Raw genomic sequence first — 14,758 nt, forward strand, 5'->3', positions numbered from 1 at the left:
GCAGAGTAAGCGCAATCCTGAGCTATAAACAGCCCCAGCGAGGGGCAGCTACACGGGCAGCTGACACAGCTCCCAGCATTCCACTGTGACTCAGGGGGGAAGCGATTGGCACACACTCCCAGTATAAACTGGTTCCTGTATGTCCCCGTTACCCCACTGTGACTCAGGGAAACGGGGGGAAGCGCTCCTACTCACCGACTGGCACACACTCCCAGTATAAACTGGTTCCTGTATGTCCCCGTTACCCCACTGTGACTCAGGGAAACGGGGGGAAGCGCTCCTACTCACCGACTGGCACACTCCCAGTATAAACTGGTTCCTGTATGTCCCCGTTACCCCACTGTGACTCAGGGAAACGGGGGGAAGTGCTCCTACTCACCGACTGGCACACACTCCCAGTATAAACTGGTTCCTGTGTGTCCCCGTTACCCCACTGTGACTCAGGGAAACGGGGGGAAGCGCTCCCAGTCACCGACTGGCACACTCCCAGTATAAACTGGTTCATGTATGTCCCCGTTACCCCACTGTGACTCAGGGAAACGGGGGGAAGTGCTCCTACTCACCGACAGGCACACACTCCCAGTATAAACTGGTTCCTGTGTGTCCCCGTTACCCCACTGTGACTCAGGGAAACGGGGGGAAGCGCTCCTACTCACCGACTGGCACACACTCCCAGTATAAACTGGTTCCTGTATGTCCCCGTTACCCCACTGTGACTCAGGGAAACAGGGGGGAAGCGCTCCTCACCGACTGGCACACTCCCAGTATAAACTGGTTCCTGTATGTCCCCGTTACCCCACTGTGACTCAGGGAAACAGGGGGGAAGCGCTCCTACTCACCGACTGGCACACTCCCAGTATAAACTGGTTCCTGTATGTCCCCGTTACCCCACTGTGACTCAGGGAAACGGGGGGAAGCGCTCCCACTCACCGACTGGCACACACTCCCAGTATAAACTGGTTCCTGTATGTCCCCGTTACCCCACTGTGACTCAGGGAAACAGGGGGGAAGCGCTCCTACTCACCGACTGGCACACTCCCAGTATAAACTGGTTCCTGTATGTCCCCGTTACCCCACTGTGACTCAGGGAAACGGGGGGAAGCGCTCCCACTCACCGACTGGCACACACTCCCAGTATAAACTGGTTCCTGTATGTCCCCGTTACCCCACTGTGACTCAGGGAAACGGGGGGGAAGCGCTCCTACTCACCGACTGGCACACTCCCAGTATAAACTGGTTCCTGTATGTCTCCGTTACCCCACTGTGACTCAGGGAAACGGGGGGAAGCGCTCCCACTCACCGACTGGCACACACTCCCAGTATAAACTGGTTCCTGTATGTCCCCGTTACCCCACTGTGACTCAGGGAAACGGGGGGAAGCGCTCCCACTCACCGACTGGCACACTCCCAGTATAAACTGGTTCCTGTATGTCCCCGTTACCCCACTGTGACTCAGGGAAACGGGGGGAAGCGCTCCCACTCCCCGACTGGCACACACTCCCAGTATAAACTGGTTCCTGTATGTCCCCGTTACCCCACTGTGACTCAGGGAAACGGGGGGAAGCGCTTCCACTCACCGACTGGCACACTCCCAGTATAAACTGGTTCCTGTATGTCCCCGTTACCCCACTGTGACTCAGGGGGGGAAGCGCTCCCACTCACCGACTGGCACACTCCCAGTATAAACTGGTTCCTGTATGTCCCCGTTACCCCACTGTGACTCAGGGGGGGAAGCGCTCCTACTCACCGACTGGCACACTCCCAGTATAAACTGGTTCCTGTATGTCCCCGTTACCCCACTGTGACTCAGGGAAACGGGGGGGAAGCGCTCCCACTCACCGACTGGCACACACTCCCAGTATAAACTGGTTCCTGTATGTCCCCGTTACCCCACTGTGACTCAGGGAAACGGGGGGAAGCGCTCCCACTCACCGACTGGCACACACTCCCAGTATAAACTGGTTCCTGTATGTCCCCGTTACCCCACTGTGACTCAGGGAAACGGGGGGGGAAGCGCTCCCACTCACCGACTGGCACAATCCCAGTATAAACTGGTTCCTGTATGTCCCCGTTACCCCACTGTGACTCAGGGAAACGGGGGGGAAGCACTCCCACTCACCGACTGGCACACTCCCAGTATAAACTGGTTCCTGTATGTCCCCGTTACCCCACTGTGACTCAGGGAAACGGGGGGAAGCGCTCCCACTCACCGACTGGCACACACTCCCAGTATAAACTGGTTCCTGTATGTCCCCGTTACCCCACTGTGACTCAGGGAAACGGGGGGGAAGCGCTCCCACTCACCGACTGGCACACTCCCAGTATAAACTGGTTCCTGTATGTCCCCGTTACCCCACTGTGACTCAGGGAAACGGGGGGAAGCACTCCTACTCGCCGACTGGCACACACTCCCAGTATAAACTGGTTCCTGTATGTCCCCGTTACCCCACTGTGACTCAGGGAAACGGGGGGGAAGCGCTCCCACTCACCGACTGGCACACTCCCAGTATAAACTGGTTCCTGTATGTCCCCGTTACCCCACTGTGACTCAGGGAAATGGGGGGAAGCGCTCCACTCACCGACTGGCACACATTCCCAGTATAAACTGGTTCCTGTATGTCCCCGTTACCCCACTGTGACTCAGGGAAACGGGGGGGGAAGCGCTCCCACTCACCGACTGGCACACTCCCAGTATAAACTGGTTCATGTATGTCCCCGTTACCCCACTGTGACTCAGGGAAACGGGGGGAAGCGCTCCCACTCACCGACTGGCACACTCCCAGTATGAACTGGTTCCTGTATGTCCCCGTTACCCCACTGTGACTCAGGGAAACGGGGGGAAGCGCTCCCACTCACCGACTGGCACACTCCCAGTATGAACTGGTTCCTGTATGTCCCCGTTACCCCACTGTGACTCAGGGAAACGGGGGGAAGCGCTCCCACTCACCGACTGGCACACACTCCCAGTATAAACTGGTTCCTGTATGTCCCCGTTACCCCACTGTGACTCAGGGAAACGGGGGGAAGCTCTCCCACTCACCGACTGGCACACACTCCCAGTATAAACTGGTTCCTGTATGTCCCCGTTACCCCACTGTGACTCAGGGAAAGGGGGGGAAGCACTCCCACCCAACGACTGGCACACACTCCCAGTATAAACTGGTTCCTGTATGTCCCCGTTACCCCACTGTGACTCAGGGAAACGGGGGGAAGCGTTCCCACTCACCGACTGGCACACACTCCCAGTATAAACTGGTTCCTGTATGTCCCCTTTACCCCACTGTGACTCAGGGAAACGGGGGGAAGCGCTCCCACTCACTGACTAGCACACTCCCAGTATAAACTGGTTCCTGTGTGTCCCCGTTACCCCACTGTGACTCAGGGAAACGGGGGGGAAGCACTCCCACTCACCGACTGGCACACACTCCCAGTATAAACTGGTTCCTGTATGTCCCCGTTACCCCACTGTGACTCAGGGAAACGGGGGGGAAGCACTCCCACTCACCGACTGGCACACACTCCCAGTATAAACTGGTTCCTGTATGTCCCCGTTACCCCACTGTGACTCAGGGAAACGGGGGGGAAGCACTCCCACTCACCGACTGGCACACTCCCAGTATAAACTGGTTCCTATATGTCCCCGTTACCCCACTGTGACTCAGGGAAACGGGGGGGGAAGCGCTCCCACTCACCGACTGGCACACTCCCAGTATAAACTGGTTCCTGTATGTCCCCGTTACCCCACTGTGACTCAGGGAAACGGGGGGAAGCGCTCCTACTCACCGACTGGCACACTCCCAGTATAAACTGGTTCCTATATGTCCCCGTTACCCCACTGTGACTCAGGGAAACGGGGGGGGAAGCGCTCCCACTCACCGACAGGCACACTCCCAGTATAAACTGGTTCCTGTATGTCCCCGTTACCCCACTGTGACTCAGGGAAACGGGGGGAAGCGCTCCCACTCACCGACTGGCACACTCCCAGTATAAACTGGTTCCTGTATGTCCCCGTTACCCCACTGTGACTCAGGGGAACGGGGGGAAGCGCTCCCACTCACCGACTGGCACACACTCCCAGTATAAACTGGTTCCTGTATGTCCCCGTTACCCCACTGTGACTCAGGGAAACGGGGGGGGAAGCGCTCCCACTCACCGACTGGCACACTCCCAGTATAAACTGGTTCCTGTGTGTCCCCGTTACCCCACTGTGACTCAGGGAAACGGGGGGAAGCGCTCCTACTCGCCGACTGGCACACTCCCAGTATAAACTGGTTCCTGTATGTCTCCGTTACCCCACTGTGACTCAGGGAAACGGGGGGGAAGCACTCCCACTCACCGACTGGCACACACTCCCAGTATAAACTGGTTCCTGTATGTCCCCGTTACCCCACTGTGACTCAGGGAAACGGGGGGAAGCACTCCCACTCACCGACTGGCACACACTCCCAGTATAAACTGGTTCCTGTATGTCCCTGTTACCCCACTGTGACTCAGGGAAACGGGGGGAAGCGCTCCCACTCACTGACTTGCACACTCCCAGTATAAACTGGTTCCTGTATGTCCCCGTTACCCCACTGTGACTCAGGGAAACGGGGGGAAGCGCTCCCACTCACCGACTGGCACACACTCCCAGTATAAACTGGTTCCTGTGTGTCCCCGTTACCCCACTGTGACTCAGGGAAACGGGGGGGAAGCGCTCCCACTCACCGACTGGCACACTCCCAGTATAAACTGGTTCCTGTATGTCCCCGTTACCCCACTGTGACTCAGGGAAACGGGGGGGGAAGCGCTCCCACTCACCGACTGGCACACACTCCCAGTATAAACTGGTTCCTGTATGTCCCCGTTACCCCACTGTGACTCAGGGAAACGGGGGGGGAAGCGCTCCCACTCACCGACTGGCACAATCCCAGTATAAACTGGTTCCTGTATGTCCCCGTTACCCCACTGTGACTCAGGGAAACGGGGGGGAAGCACTCCCACTCACCGACTGGCACACTCCCAGTATAAACTGGTTCCTGTATGTCCCCGTTACCCCACTGTGACTCAGGGAAACGGGGGGAAGCGCTCCCACTCACCGACTGGCACACACTCCCAGTATAAACTGGTTCCTGTATGTCCCCGTTACCCCACTGTGACTCAGGGAAACGGGGGGAAGCGCTTCCACTCACCGACTGGCACACACTCCCAGTATAAACTGGTTCCTGTATGTCCCCGTTACCCCACTGTGACTCAGGGAAACGGGGGGGAAGCGCTCCCACTCACCGACTGGCACACTCCCAGTATAAACTGGTTCCTGTATGTCCCCGTTACCCCACTGTGACTCAGGGAAACGGGGGGAAGCACTCCTACTCGCCGACTGGCACACACTCCCAGTATAAACTGGTTCCTGTATGTCCCCGTTACCCCACTGTGACTCAGGGAAACGGGGGGGAAGCGCTCCCACTCACCGACTGGCACACTCCCAGTATAAACTGGTTCCTGTATGTCCCCGTTACCCCACTGTGACTCAGGGAAATGGGGGGAAGCGCTCCCACTCACCGACTGGCACACATTCCCAGTATAAACTGGTTCCTGTATGTCCCCGTTACCCCACTGTGACTCAGGGAAACGGGGGGGGAAGCGCTCCCACTCACCGACTGGCACACTCCCAGTATAAACTGGTTCATGTATGTCCCCGTTACCCCACTGTGACTCAGGGAAACGGGGGGAAGCGCTCCCACTCACCGACTGGCACACTCCCAGTATGAACTGGTTCCTGTATGTCCCCGTTACCCCACTGTGACTCAGGGAAACGGGGGGAAGCGCTCCCACTCACCGACTGGCACACTCCCAGTATGAACTGGTTCCTGTATGTCCCCGTTACCCCACTGTGACTCAGGGAAACGGGGGGAAGCGCTCCCACTCACCGACTGGCACACACTCCCAGTATAAACTGGTTCCTGTATGTCCCCGTTACCCCACTGTGACTCAGGGAAACGGGGGGAAGCTCTCCCACTCACCGACTGGCACACACTCCCAGTATAAACTGGTTCCTGTATGTCCCCGTTACCCCACTGTGACTCAGGGAAAGGGGGGGAAGCACTCCCACCCAACGACTGGCACACACTCCCAGTATAAACTGGTTCCTGTATGTCCCCGTTACCCCACTGTGACTCAGGGAAACGGGGGGAAGCGTTCCCACTCACCGACTGGCACACACTCCCAGTATAAACTGGTTCCTGTATGTCCCCGTTACCCCACTGTGACTCAGGGAAACGGGGGGAAGCGCTCCCACTCACTGACTAGCACACTCCCAGTATAAACTGGTTCCTGTGTGTCCCCGTTACCCCACTGTGACTCAGGGAAACGGGGGGGAAGCACTCCCACTCACCGACTGGCACACACTCCCAGTATAAACTGGTTCCTGTATGTCCCCGTTACCCCACTGTGACTCAGGGAAACGGGGGGGAAGCACTCCCACTCACCGACTGGCACACACTCCCAGTATAAACTGGTTCCTGTATGTCCCCGTTACCCCACTGTGACTCAGGGAAACGGGGGGGAAGCACTCCCACTCACCGACTGGCACACTCCCAGTATAAACTGGTTCCTATATGTCCCCGTTACCCCACTGTGACTCAGGGAAACGGGGGGGGAAGCGCTCCCACTCACCGACTGGCACACTCCCAGTATAAACTGGTTCCTGTATGTCCCCGTTACCCCACTGTGACTCAGGGAAACGGGGGGAAGCGCTCCTACTCACCGACTGGCACACTCCCAGTATAAACTGGTTCCTATATGTCCCCGTTACCCCACTGTGACTCAGGGAAACGGGGGGGGAAGCGCTCCCACTCACCGACAGGCACACTCCCAGTATAAACTGGTTCCTGTATGTCCCCGTTACCCCACTGTGACTCAGGGAAACGGGGGGAAGCGCTCCCACTCACCGACTGGCACACTCCCAGTATAAACTGGTTCCTGTATGTCCCCGTTACCCCACTGTGACTCAGGGGAACGGGGGGAAGCGCTCCCACTCACCGACTGGCACACACTCCCAGTATAAACTGGTTCCTGTATGTCCCCGTTACCCCACTGTGACTCAGGGAAACGGGGGGGGAAGCGCTCCCACTCACCGACTGGCACACTCCCAGTATAAACTGGTTCCTGTGTGTCCCCGTTACCCCACTGTGACTCAGGGAAACGGGGGGAAGCGCTCCTACTCGCCGACTGGCACACTCCCAGTATAAACTGGTTCCTGTATGTCTCCGTTACCCCACTGTGACTCAGGGAAACGGGGGGGAAGCACTCCCACTCACCGACTGGCACACACTCCCAGTATAAACTGGTTCCTGTATGTCCCCGTTACCCCACTGTGACTCAGGGAAACGGGGGGAAGCACTCCCACTCACCGACTGGCACACACTCCCAGTATAAACTGGTTCCTGTATGTCCCTGTTACCCCACTGTGACTCAGGGAAACGGGGGGAAGCGCTCCCACTCACTGACTTGCACACTCCCAGTATAAACTGGTTCCTGTATGTCCCCGTTACCCCACTGTGACTCAGGGAAACGGGGGGAAGCGCTCCCACTCACCGACTGGCACACACTCCCAGTATAAACTGGTTCCTGTGTGTCCCCGTTACCCCACTGTGACTCAGGGAAACGGGGGGGAAGCGCTCCCACTCACCGACTGGCACACTCCCAGTATAAACTGGTTCCTGTATGTCCCCGTTACCCCACTGTGACTCAGGGAAAGGGGGGGAAGCACTCCCACTCAACGACTGGCACACACTCCCAGTATAAACTGGTTCCTGTATGTCCCCGTTACCCCACTGTGACTCAGGGAAACGGGGGGAAGCGTTCCCACTCACCGACTGGCACACACTCCCAGTATAAACTGGTTCCTGTATGTCCCCGTTACCCCACTGTGACTCAGGGAAACGGGGGGAAGCGCTCCCACTCACTGACTAGCACACTCCCAGTATAAACTGGTTCCTGTGTGTCCCCGTTACCCCACTGTGACTCAGGGAAACGGGGGGGAAGCACTCCCACTCACCGACTGGCACACACTCCCAGTATAAACTGGTTCCTGTATGTCCCCGTTACCCCACTGTGACTCAGGGAAACGGGGGGGAAGCACTCCCACTCACCGACTGGCACACACTCCCAGTATAAACTGGTTCCTGTATGTCCCCGTTACCCCACTGTGACTCAGGGAAACGGGGGGGAAGCACTCCCACTCACCGACTGGCACACTCCCAGTATAAACTGGTTCCTGTATGTCCCCGTTACCCCACTGTGACTCAGGGAAACGGGGGGAAGCGCTCTCACTCACCGACTGGCACACACTCCCAGTATAAACTGGTTCCTGTGTGTCCCCGTTACCCCACTGTGACTCAGGGAAACGGGGGGAAGCACTCCCACTCACCGACTGGCACACACTCCCAGTATAAACTGGTTCCTGTATGTCCCCGTTACCCCACTGTGACTCAGGGAAACGGGGGGGAAGCGCTCCCACTCACCGACTGGCACACTCCCAGTATAAACTGGTTCCTGTATGTCCCCGTTACCCCACTGTGACTCAGGGGAACGGGGGGAAGCGCTCCCACTCACCGACTGGCACACACTCCCAGTATAAACTGGTTCCTGTATGTCCCCGTTACCCCACTGTGACTCAGGGAAACGGGGGGGGAAGCGCTCCCACTCACCGACTGGCACACTCCCAGTATAAACTGGTTCCTGTGTGTCCCCGTTACCCCACTGTGACTCAGGGAAACGGGGGGAAGCGCTCCTACTCGCCGACTGGCACACTCCCAGTATAAACTGGTTCCTGTGTGTCCCCGTTACCCCACTGTGACTCAGGGAAACGGGGGGGAAGCACTCCCACTCACCGACTGGCACACACTCCCAGTATAAACTGGTTCCTGTATGTCCCCGTTACCCCACTGTGACTCAGGGAAACGGGGGGAAGCACTCCCACTCACCGACTGGCACACACTCCCAGTATAAACTGGTTCCTGTATGTCCCTGTTACCCCACTGTGACTCAGGGAAACGGGGGGAAGCGCTCCCACTCACTGACTTGCACACACTCCCAGTATAAACTGGTTCCTGTATGTCCCCGTTACCCCACTGTGACTCAGGGAAACGGGGGGAAGCGCTCCCACTCACCGACTGGCACACACTCCCAGTATAAACTGGTTCCTGTGTGTCCCCGTTACCCCACTGTGACTCAGGGAAACGGGGGGGAAGCGCTCCCACTCACCGACTGGCACACACTCCCAGTATAAACTGGTTCCTGTGTGTCCCCGTTACCCCACTGTGACTCGGGGGGGGAAGCGACTGGCACACTCCCAGTATAAACTGGTTCCTGTATGTCCCCGTTACCCCACTGTAGGACGGCCCACACCCCAATATTCGGCACTTCCTATTGGCTAGCCTGCACACTAACTGAGCAGTATATTCCATTATTGGGTTAGTTGCCCTTTAGAACTAGGAATGGTTCTGCCCCTTTCTGTGCTGCAGAGAAGGGGACAGCGGTGGGTCGGTACCCCCCCTTCTGATCTGTATCTGCCCCATATCCCCCCCAATTTGATTCCTCTCTCTATATCCGCAGGGCTTCCCAGTGGAGACTGTAGGAGCCGCCCAAACAGTGACCCCGCAAGCCCAACAGGAGGAGGGGCTTAGGTCCGCAGGTAAGTGTCCTGCAGTAATAAGGTTCTCTGTCAGCTGGAATTACCCAGAATGCTGTTGGGTGCCAACTGATGCTTTTCTTGTGTATTTTGGCAGCCTCCGATGCTTGCAGAGACCAGGGAGTTGCAGAACCAGATGGGTCGGCAGGTTCCAAAGGCAGCGAGGTGAGAGAGACTGGTGTTTGTATCCCACTACTGCCCCCCAGTATACAGAATATCACCCCCGTATTTCTCTCTCTTCCCTAAGGAGACTCCCCTACCTCAGCCTGCTGATACCCCCACCAAAGAGGAGCAGTTGGTCATCCCCCCCGAGGTGCCCGAAATACCTGCCCCCGACCCGGAACCGCTGCCCTGCAAGCCCAGCTTAGAACTGCCTCGGAGAGTGGGTCAGTACCGAGCCAATACCCTGCGGCTGTGCATGTGGGACTTAACGGTCAGCGACATGGGGGGGGTAGATATTCTGCCCCCCCCCTTAGGCTTCCCTGGCAGATAAGGAACGGCCGAGGGCAGGATAGGGGCCCCCCTGCACTTGTCATTGGTTTCTTCCATTATGGGGCACACTGTACCCTGGGCGCCATTAAACCCGCCCCCCTGTCTGTCTCCTTCTTGTCTTGAAGAGAGTTTCCTTGCCAGGCTAAGCCATTACATCCCGGGCACCATGGGCGGATTGAGGAGCTGGGGGCGGCACTCCGAGAGTGCACCAGGTGCTGCGTGTGGCATGGTTTGGCGAGACTGCATGGGTAGGGGGGGCATGCCTTGGCACTGGGTACCATAGGTAGGGGGCTCAGGGGGTATTTCCCTTCTCTGCTGCCAGGGCATCATAGGTGGGGGGTAAATATGGTGCTGTGAGTGTGCGAGAGTGTTCATACCCGTGTGTGTCTCTCATGCCCCTCTCCTGCCCTCTCTGCCACCCTTTGCCTACAGACGAGGAACTGGAGGAGGTGAGCTGCTCTAGCAGCGAGGAAGACGTGGAGGGGCTCCGGAAACGTGCAGTGCGGGGGGGGCCCGCGCCCGTCACCCTTGGGCCCACTGGTGCCAGAGAGACAGCAGAGCAAGAGACAGACCTGGCATTCAGCTTGACTCTCAACAAGTGCATCATTGCTGCCGTGGCGCTGATTGGCCTCGGCTTCCTGCTCTTCTCAGGTCGGCCATTTTGTGTTCTCTGGGGTCTCCGGGCCATTAACTTAAAGGGGACCTGTCACCCTGGGAAATAATTACTAATCCCTTTCTATCATGTTGGTTGAGCAAAATTAATTTCACTAACACTGTATGAATGATTAACCCTTTGTTTCCTTCAGTCTTGGAAGTCACAATCACAGCCAGCAGGCAGCGGCCATTTTGTGGGCCCTGTTAGTAATGTAGGAAGTGCTGAAATGGAACAAGAGTTTGGGGTTCAGGTTTAGTTTGTAAAGGACTTTTATTATGTGACAGGTCCCCTTAACAGCCAGGAGGATTCTAACCTAGGGAACTTACACTCTAGTGGTATAATGGGAGGCCCTGCCCCAAGGAGCTTACACTCTAGTGGTATAATGGGAGACCCTGCCCCAAGGAGCTTACACTCTAGTGGTATAATGGGAGGCCCTGCCCCAAGGAGCTTACACTCTAGTGGTATAATGGGAGACCCTGCCCCAAGGAGCTTACACTCTAGTGGTATAATGGGAGACCCTATCCCAAGGAGCTTACACTCTAGTGGTATAATGGGAGACCCTATCCCAAGGAGCTTACACTCTAGTGGTATAATGGGAGGCCCTGCCCCAAGGAGCTTACACTCTAGTGGTATAATGGGAAACCCTGCCCCAAGGAGCTTACACTCTAGTGGTATAATGGGAGACCCTGTCCCAAGGAGCTTACACTCTAGTGGTATAATGGGAGGCCCTGTCCCAAGGAGCTTACACTCTAGTGGTATAATGGGAAACCCTGCCCCAAGGAGCTTACACTCTAGTGGTATAATGGGAGGCCCTGCCCCAAGGAGCTTACACTCTAGTGGTATAATGGGAGGTCCTGCCCCAAGGAGCTTACACTCTAGTGGTATAATGGGAGGTCCTGCCCCAAGGAGCTTACACTCTAGTGGTATAATGGGAGGTCCTGCCCCAAGGAGCTTACACTCTAGTGGTATAATGGGAGGTCCTGCCCCAAGGAGCTTACACTCTAGTGGTATAATGGGAGGCCCTGCCCCAAGGAGCTTACAATCTAGTGGTATAATGGGAGGCCCTGCCCCAAGGAGCTTACACTCTAGTGGTATAATGGGAGACCCTGCCCCAAGGAACTTACACTCTAGTGGTATAATGGGAAACCCTGTCCCAAGGAGCTTACACTCTAGTGGTATAATGGGAGGCCCTGTCCCAAGGAGCTTACACTCTAGTGGTATAATGGGAGACCCTGTCCCAAGGAGCTTACACTCTAGTGGTATAATGGGAGACCCTGCCCCAAGGAGCTTACACTCTAGTGGTATAATGGGAGACCCTGCCCCAAGGAGCTTACACTCTAGTGGTATAATGGGAGACCCTGCCCCAAGGAGCTTACACTCTAGTGGTATAATGGGAGGCCCTGCCCCAAGGAGCTTACACTCTAGTGATATAATGGGAGACCCTGTCCCAAGGAGCTTACACTCTAGTGGTATAATGGGAGGCCCTGCCCCAAGGAGCTTACACTCTAGTGGTATAATGGGAGACCCTGCCCCAAGGAGCTTACACTCTAGTGGTATAATGGGAGGCCCTGTCCCAAGGAGCTTACACTCTAGTGGTATAATGGGAGGCCCTGCCCCAAGGAGCTTACACTCTAGTGATATAATGGGAGACCCTGTCCCAAGGAGCTTACACTCTAGTGGTATAATGGGAGGCCCTGCCCCAAGGAGCTTACACTCTAGTGGTATAATGGGAGGCCCTGCCCCAAGGAGCTTACACTCTAGTGGTATAATGGGAGGCCCTGCCCCAAGGAGCTTACACTCTAGTGGTATAATGGGAGGCCCTGTCCCAAGGAGCTTACACTCTATTGGTATAATGGGAGGCCCTGCCCCAAGGAGCTTACACTCTAGTGGTATAATGGGAGGCCCTGCCCCAAGGAGCTTACACTCTAGTGGTATAATGGGAGGCCCTGTCCCAAGGAGCTTACACTCTATTGGTATAATGGGAGGCCCTGCCCCAAGGAGCTTACACTCTAGTGGTATAATGGGAGGCCCTGTCCCAAGGAGCTTACACTCTAGTGGTATAATGGGAGACCCTGCCCCAAGGAGCTTACACTCTAGTGGTATAATGGGAGACCCTGCCCCAAGGAGCTTACACTCTAGTGGTATAATGGGAGAGCCATTGTCAGGAAGGCAAGACTCTTGGACAGTGTTAAGTGCTGATTAAAGGGCATAATAACCTTCTGACTATGTTGATTTATGTTTCAGGTGGGGGACTCATCAGTGAGGAAGGTAAGCGCACTGGTCTTTATGTGTAAGAGTTCTGTGGCTCTGTGTGTGTAAGAGTTCAGTGGCTCTGCGTGTGTGTAAGAGTTCCGTGGCTCTGTGTGTGTAAGAGTTCAGTGGCTCTGCGTGTGTGTAAGAGTTCCGTGGCTCTGCGTGTGTGTAAGAGTTCCGTGGCTCTGCGTGTGTGTAAGAGTTCTGTGGCTCTGCGTGTGTGTAAGAGTTCCGTGGCTCTGCGTGTGTAAGAGTTCTGTGGCTCTGCGTGTGTGTAAGAGTTCCGTGGCTCTGCGTGTGTAAGAGTTCTGTGGCTCTGCGTGTGTGTAAGAGTTCAGTGGCTCTGCGTGTGTGTAAGAGTTCCGTGGCTCTGCGTGTGTGTGTAAGAGTTCTGTGGCTCTGCGTGTGTGTAAGAGTTCCGTGGCTCTGCGTGTGTGTAAGAGTTCTGTGGCTCTGCGTGTGTGTGTGTAAGAGTTCCCGTGGCTCTGCGTGTGTGTGTAAGAGTTCCGTGGCTCTGCGTGTGTGTGTAAGAGTTCCGTGGCTCTGCGTGTGTGTGTACGTTCCGTGGCTCTGCGTGTGTGTAAGAGTTCCGTGGCTCTGCGTGTGTGTAAGAGTTCCGTGGCTCTGCGTGTGTGTAAGAGTTCTGTGGCTCTGCGTGTGTGTGTGTAAGAGTTCCGTGGCTCTGCGTGTGTGTGTGTAAGAGTTCCGTGGCTCTGCGTGTGTGTGTAAGAGTTCCGTGGCTCTGCGTGTGTGTAAGAGTTCCGTGGCTCTGCGTGTGTGTAAGAGTTCCGTGGCTCTGCGTGTGTGTGTAAGAGTTCCGTGGCTCTGCGTGTGTGTAAGAGTTCCGTGGCTCTGCGTGTGTGTAAGAGTTCCGTGGCTCTGCGTGTGTGTAAGAGTTCCGTGGCTCTGCGTGTGTGTAAGAGTTCCGTGGCTCTGCGTGTGTGTAAGAGTTCTGTGGCTCTGCGTGTGTGTAAGAGTTCCGTGGCTCTGCGTGTGTAAGAGTTCTGTGGCTCTGCGTGTGTGTAAGAGTTCAGTGGCTCTGCGTGTGTGTAAGAGTTCCGTGGCTCTGCGTGTGTGTGTAAGAGTTCTGTGGCTCTGCGTGTGTGTAAGAGTCCCGTGGCTCTGCGTGTGTGTAAGAGTTCCGTGGCTCTGCGTGTGTGTGTGTAAGAGTTCCGTGGCTCTGCGTGTGTGTGTAAGAGTTCCGTGGCTCTGCGTGTGTGTGTGTAAGAGTTCTGTGGCTCTGCTTGTGTGTGTAAGAGTTCCGTGGCTCTGCGTGTGTGTGTGTAAGAGTTCTGTGGCTCTGCTTGTGTGTGTAAGAGTTCCATGGCTCTGCGTGTGTGTGTAAGAGTTCTGTGGCTCTGCGTGTGTGTAAGAGTTCCGTGGCTCTGCGTGTGTGTGTGTGTAAGAGTTCTGTGGCTCTGCGTGTGTGTAAGAGTTCCGTGGCTCTGCGTGTGTGTCAGAGTTCCGTGGCTCTGCATGTGTGTCAGAGTTCCGTGGCTCTGCGTGTGTGTCAGAGTTCCGTGGCTCTGCGTGTGTGTCAGAGTTCCGTGGCTCTGCGTGTGTGTCAGAGTTCCGTGGCTCTGCGTGTGTGTGTAAGAGTTCCGTGGCTCTGCGTGTGTGTGTAAGAGTTCCGTGGCTCTGCGTGTGTGTCAGAGTTCCGTGGCTCTGCGTGTGTGTCAGAGTTC

The 14,758-nt window shown here is 56.3% G+C and overlaps 1 protein-coding gene across 6 annotated transcripts in view; it reads left to right on the forward strand.

The window, feature by feature from the left end:
* pbxip1 (PBX homeobox interacting protein 1) overlaps positions 1 to 14,758 on the forward strand; it is a 32,006-nt gene that overhangs the window by 11,493 nt on the left and 5,755 nt on the right. For 5 of the 6 annotated variants that reach the window (XM_031891269.1, XM_031891264.1, XM_031891265.1 and 2 more), the window contains 6 exons: positions 9,598 to 9,676; positions 9,771 to 9,838; positions 9,921 to 10,059; positions 10,291 to 10,377; positions 10,598 to 10,816; positions 13,065 to 13,088. In XM_031891269.1, coding sequence (XP_031747129.1) covers positions 9,598 to 9,676; positions 9,771 to 9,838; positions 9,921 to 10,059; positions 10,291 to 10,377; positions 10,598 to 10,816; positions 13,065 to 13,088 — 616 coding nt within the window. The remainder of the gene's footprint in view (positions 1 to 9,597; positions 9,677 to 9,770; positions 9,839 to 9,920; positions 10,060 to 10,290; positions 10,378 to 10,597; positions 10,817 to 13,064; positions 13,089 to 14,758) is intronic. The other variant, XM_031891267.1, reaches the window with a different exon arrangement.

Source organism: Xenopus tropicalis, chromosome 8 (genome assembly GCF_000004195.4).
Source record: "Xenopus tropicalis strain Nigerian chromosome 8, UCB_Xtro_10.0, whole genome shotgun sequence".
Lineage (NCBI taxonomy): Eukaryota > Metazoa > Chordata > Amphibia > Anura > Pipidae > Xenopus > Xenopus tropicalis.